The sequence below is a fragment of the Nelumbo nucifera genome, chromosome 1 (genome assembly GCF_055504915.1).
Source record: "Nelumbo nucifera cultivar China Antique chromosome 1, China Antique-T2T, whole genome shotgun sequence".
Classification (NCBI taxonomy): domain Eukaryota; kingdom Viridiplantae; phylum Streptophyta; class Magnoliopsida; order Proteales; family Nelumbonaceae; genus Nelumbo; species Nelumbo nucifera.
Genome location: NC_142649.1, coordinates 216,996,476 through 217,002,720, shown reverse-complemented (window position 1 = coordinate 217,002,720; position 6,245 = coordinate 216,996,476). Strand labels below are relative to the sequence as shown.

General features: G+C 36.1%; 1 protein-coding gene across 1 annotated transcript; it reads left to right on the top strand.

The window, feature by feature from the left end:
- Positions 1 to 223: 223 nt before the first annotated feature.
- Positions 224 to 5,071, top strand: PAP14 (purple acid phosphatase 14). The gene is made up of 4 exons (XM_010242772.3): positions 224 to 637; positions 1,179 to 1,570; positions 1,724 to 2,174; positions 4,880 to 5,071. The coding sequence occupies exons 1-4, from the start codon at positions 295 to 297 to the stop codon at positions 4,912 to 4,914; spliced, it is 1,221 nt and encodes a 406-aa protein (XP_010241074.1). The 5' UTR covers positions 224 to 294; the 3' UTR covers positions 4,915 to 5,071.
- The last annotated feature ends 1,174 nt before the right edge of the window (positions 5,072 to 6,245 follow it).

The following is a 6,245-nucleotide window of genomic DNA, read 5'->3' as shown; positions in this document are numbered from 1 at the left end:
TGCAAGTTTTCAAAACAACCATTTCAAAATTTTCCACGACTGTTTTCGTGGAGAAAAACTTAAAAGATTAAAGCTCTTTCAACTTAAAAGATTTGCTCAAGTGGCAAAATTGCAAAACAGTGGCATGTTTTAAAAGTTTAAAGAATAATTAAGGATAAAAAAGTCTTTTTATCTAAACGGCAAGAATTATATTTTAAATAATTGACAGATAAGAATATACCTTTGAAAAGGGAGAGAGAGAGAGAGAATATCATATCTCGTGCCTTTGTTTCAAGAAAGGCAAAATCAGCGATCATGGAATCAAAACCTTGGCCTTCCCTGTGTGGCTCTTCACTCTACCTCTACTTGTACTTTCCCTTTATCTGTCTCTGCTTTCACCCTATCTCGGTATTGTCTGCCGCAGGAAAGCCATATACAAATACTGCCCTTGCTTCACCAACAACTCCTCAGCTCCGTTTCCGCCGAAATGGGGAGTTCAAGATCCTACAAGTTGCAGATATGCACTATGCTGATGGAAAAACAACACTTTGTGAAGACGTATTGCCGGAACAGGTGGCTACCTGCTCCGATCTCAACACAACCGCCTTCCTCGAGCGCATGATTCGACTCGAGAATCCCGATCTCATCGCCTTCACCGGTACCTTTTCGTCTTCTTTTCTCATACTCGTTGAATTTAAACTCCTCCCAACATACCTTTGTTTCTTTTCAAGGATTTAGAACAATAAATAAACAGATAAATAGATGCCGATGACTTGATAGTTGATAATTTGGCTGCTCAAGCCCATAAGAGATATAGATACAAAGTGTAGTGCTGTTCTTATGCTGACAATTACATTATAACCATGAGAGAGTAAACTCAAAAACCTGATCCATTTTCTATTTTAAATTTGTTTCGAGGAGATAGTAAGAATGAAAAACAAAACCACGAAATATAACAGATTCCGGACTCGAAGGGCTTAGTGTCTGTCACCCCTCAAGAATGTGGACCAGATTTTAAACTGTTAAAAAAATGGAAAAAGTGCCTGATCTAGCATCTAGGCGATGTAAAGCGGAAAGGCAGGCAACAATAAACATGCTGAGTGAATCGGTGAAAGAATTTTTTTTTTTGGAAGAGTGAAAGAAAAATCCTTAACTCTGCTATTGGCTGCTGAGTTGACTCGGGCGAGTTATTGAATCAGGGGACAACATCTTTGGCTTCGACGCAACGGATGCAGTGAAATCCTTGAATGCGGCATTTGCCCCAGCGATCACGTCCAAAATCCCATGGGCTGCAATTCTAGGAAACCACGACCAGGAATCCACGCTATCCAGGGAAGGAGTCATGAAACACATTGTTGGCATGAAGGGCACCTTGTCTCGGCTCAATCCTCCGGCCCACATCATCGATGGCTTCGGGAACTACAACCTGGAGGTAGGCGGGGTTGAGGGTTCTACTCTCCAAAACAAGTCGGTTCTCAACCTCTACTTCCTCGACAGCGGAGATTACTCCACCGTTCCTTTCGTTCCTGGTTATGGCTGGATCAAACCCTCGCAGCAGCTTTGGTTCCAACGCACTTCTTATAAGCTACAGGTATGTCCTTTTTTAACGTTCTCATCTTATTATTAGCTTTCACTGCACATACTTGCTTTATTGTAGACCCTTGTCCAAGCATGTTGGTACGCATCCATATCTCCCATCAGTTACTCCATTTTGTTGCTCATTTATTTATTTATTTTTGTGCAGGGAGCATACAAGAACAAACCAGAGGCCCAGAAAACACCCGCTCCAGGGCTTGTGTACTTTCACATCCCATTGCCTGAATATGCTATGTTGGACTTGTCAAACTACACCGGTGTGAGACAGGAAGGTATCAGTTCAGCTTCCGTGAACTCAGGTTTCTTTCCCACTCTGTTGGAAGCAGGGGATGTGAAGGCCGTCTTTACGGGTCATGATCACCTGAATGACTTCTGTGGGCAGTTGACGGGTATACATCTTTGTTATGCTGGAGGATTTGGATACCATGCCTATGGCAAGGCAGGATGGGCGAGGAGGGCAAGGGTGGTACTAGCAACGTTAGAGAAAACAGACAATGGGAGTTGGGGAGCCGTCAAATCTATTAGAACATGGAAACGCCTAGATGACAATCGCTTCTCTGTCATAGATGCTCAAATTCTGTGGAGTAAGAGCTCTTCAGGTAAGCTTCTTCCTGGTTATTCTATGTTTAGTTTTTCTTTTCTAAGCCCCAAAGTTATATTACAATCAAGTTATTTACTCATTTGGCATAGTTTAGAAAAATCATCTCCCACTCGGCATAATTGCAGCCTGCCAATGCTTCCTTATCATCATCTAAGCGGGTTTTGTTTCAGAAGATTGATATGAGAATTTTTAGGATGTTTAACTATCATAAAAATTATTAGGAATGTTCTTGAAATAAAAAATAAAAAATAAAAAAACATTAGCTCATGCCCCTTTACATTTTCCACTCATTTTAAAAGGTTACTAGATGAAAACATAAATGGTTCGTAATGGAAGATTAATTTAGTTGTTGCAAACTATAGGGGAGTTTCAGAGTTAGAGAATAGTTTTTGTATATATCTAAAACTATAGCGGGTGTATAAGTAATGACCCAAAAAAAGAAAAAAAAAACAGAGAATCATTTCGGATTAACTTTTTCTTTGTTTCTTCCAAGTTATGGAAGGGCTATTGCATTTAGTTTTCATTATAACTGTATTCCAATCGAAGAATTAATCAACAAACCTGACCTATTGACCGGAGCGGATTAGCTAATTTTAGGGCTGTCAATGGGTCGGGTCAGACCCGATAGACCCAATGGAACCGGACCGATTGGGGCGGTTCTGGTTCCAGAACTTGTCCTGATGGATCAGTTCTTAAAAAAATTCTCAATTATTATCGGGTCGAAACCAGGTCCACCTTGTCCAGAACCGAGTTGGACCCAATCCGATCTCTCTCTATATTATATATATATATATATATACTGTATAGAAAAATACAGTTATTAATTTATTATTCTTTTTTATTGGTTTCCTTTTTAGCAGGTTCTTTCTATTGTTTTTTGCAGGGTTTTCGTTGCATTTTAGGTTTTCACAGGGTTTTTATTGCATTTTTTAGCAGGGGTATTATTAGCATACATATCAAAATCTGGTCCATCGGGTTAGACCCGATTGTCGCAAGAACCAATTGATTCGGTTCTGGGTCCAGAATTCCAAACCCTATAAGGGTCTGGGTTGGTTTCAGGTCCACGAGTTCTCCTATCGGTTCTGAGACCGGTTCTACCTTATTCCGACCCCAAACTGACCCGTTGACAACCCTAACTAATTTGATTGTTGTTTTATTGGCTGTGGTATCAATCGTTTGTATCGATACTTTAAAAATAGATATCGGTACCCCCAAGATACAATAGCATATTGTATTGATACTTTGAGCATTGCATGGTTAGAATCTTAACATAGAAGTTTTTCCCTAAAATCTAAACATTAGAATAAAATAATATAGTCAATAGAAGTGGGCAAGTGGGCAAGTGGGCAATAATATAGGGTAAGTGGGCAATAATAAAGCATGAACAATAGAAGTTTTTCCTTTAAAGCTAAACATTAGAATAAAATAATATAGTCAAACCTTTCACGGGTATGAACCAACTATGTTTTAAGAGTAAAGCATTCTCATTTCGTTTTCTGTACGTGTATGCATTAGTAAAGAATGACCACCTATATAATGCAAAATAGATCAGGGTAAATGGGCAAGTGGGCAATAATAAAGTAAAGCATTCTCGTTTCGTTTTTTGTACGTGTATGCATAAGTAAAGAATGACCACCTATATAATGCAAAATAGATCATCAAATATAGGGTAAGTGGGCAAGTGGGCAATAATAAAGCATGAACAATAGAAGTTTTTCCTTTAAAGCTAAACATTAGAATAAAATAATATAGTCAAACCTTTCACGGGTATGAACCAACTATGTTTTAAGAGTAAAGCATTCTCATTTCGTTTTCTGTACGTGTATGCATTAGTAAAGAATGACCACCTATATAATGCAAAATAGATCAGGGTAAATGGGCAAGTGGGCAATAATAAAGCATGAACAATAGAAGTTTTTCCCTAAAATCTAAACATTAGAATAAAATAATATAGTCAAACCTTTCAGGGGTATGAACCAACTATGTTTTAAGAGTAAAGCATTCTCATTTCGTTTTTTGTACGTGTATGCATTAGTAAAGAATGACCACCTATATAATGCAAAATAGATCATCAAATATAGGGTAAGTGGGCAAGTGGGCAATAATAAATCATGAACAATAGAAGTTTTTCCCTAAAATCTAAACATTAGAATAAAATAATATAGTCAAACCTTTCAGGGGTATGAATCAACTATGTTTTAAGAGTAAAGCATTCTCATTTCGTTTTTTGTATGTGTATGCATTAGTAAAGAATGACCACCTATATAATGCAAAATAGATCATCAAATATAGGGTAAGTGGGCAAGTGGTCAATAATAAAGCATGAACAATGAAGAATATTAACAAAAAAACAAGTTTATTGTTCATATATATAGATGTATACAAAACAAAACATTCTTTTTTTCTTAAATTCTTTTTTAATCACATATAAACTTCATATTTAACATTAGCATACCAAATAGTTAAGGCCCAAAGCCTAGAATATTTTGAAGCCAAAGGCCCAAAGCGTTTGTATCAAATAACTCAAGGCCAAAGGCCCAGGCTTTTTATCTTACCCTCAGCTCGAGACTTAGGCCTTTGGCATTTGGCCTTGCCTCAACAGCCTTTTAAAATAATGATTATAAAATAGAATGTGTCATTGATTTTGATATGTACGTGATTAGATCTCACTTTGATGTATATGTTCACATTAAATTGAAACAGGGAGGCGTCGGAAAAGAACTTCCAATGGCCATTGAGTGGCAAGAAGAGGGTGGGAGTCGCAATTACATTTTAAAAGCAGTTTTTATAATGTGTATCACTATATTGTTCTCTTCTATTGTAGCAGTTTTACGGAAGTTTGAATGGATATTGATATTGAAAAGAAAATTTGTTAAAGTTGCGTTAACGGACAAATTATTTGATGTTCCATTTTGTGGGATGGTTGCTCTTATCCACTTTAGGAGTCATCTAGCAAAAGAGATCCTGATGACATGCGGACTTCCAGGTAGCTTAGATGGCCGGCCTTCGTAGAGGTGTCAATTGGACTGGATTTGGTCCAACCCGATCCAGTCCAATGTGAGTCCACCTACAAATGGATTAACCCAATTCAGTCCAAATTTAATTCAATCCATTAAAATGTAAATGGATTGGATTGGATCCAATCTAAACCGAATGAAATATCAAAAATTATATAAAAGCACATTTGGCATTGAAAATGCATTTTTATAAAAGTGCTTTGATAATAAGTATTTTCATAAAAGTGCTTTTACAAAAGGATTTTGTTGATAGTACTTCATAAAAGTGCTTTTGTAAAAGTACTTTTTGAAAAATACTTCCATAGATGTGCATATAAAAGTACTTTTGCAGAAGTGCTTTTATAAAAGTACTTTTATAGAAGTGATTTTGTAAATGTACTTTTATAAAAGTGCTTTCGTGTAAAAGTGTGTTTTTATAAAACTGCTTCTATAAAAGTGCTTTCATAAAATGACTTTTGTAAAAATAATTTCATAAAAGTATTTTTATAAAAGTGCTTTCATAAAAATATTTTTCATACTTACTTTTATAAAAGTGCTTTTGTAAAAGTATTTTCATAAAAGTGATTTTATGCTATCTTGTAAAAGTCTTTAGTTTTAATAAAAGTATTACTGGATTATTGGAAATTTGGTTTAGGTCCAATTCAAACCAATAAAAATATAGACCAATTTATTTTGGATTGGCCCAATCCAATAACTATAATGGACTGTCCAAATCCGGCTTGATAAGGTTTGGATCAGATTGGATCCAAACCAAAACCGATTGATTGACACCCCTAGCTCCAAGGTTACCCGCTCATGGAGATAATTGCAGCCCAACTGCCACCCTATTAAAATTTTATAATATTTTTGCTTGGCATTAATTGAATTTGAGTTTTAGGTAATATCCAATATCACTTAGGCTATGTTTGTTTTTGAAAAGATCACTTATTTGGGTAAATGTATTTATCCAAGTAAATGTTTTTTTTTTTGTGAAATACCGGGTAATTTCACTTACTCATGTTCTTTTGATTCTCAGGTAAGTTATAAAATGATCTTTTCACCCATAAAAAGAC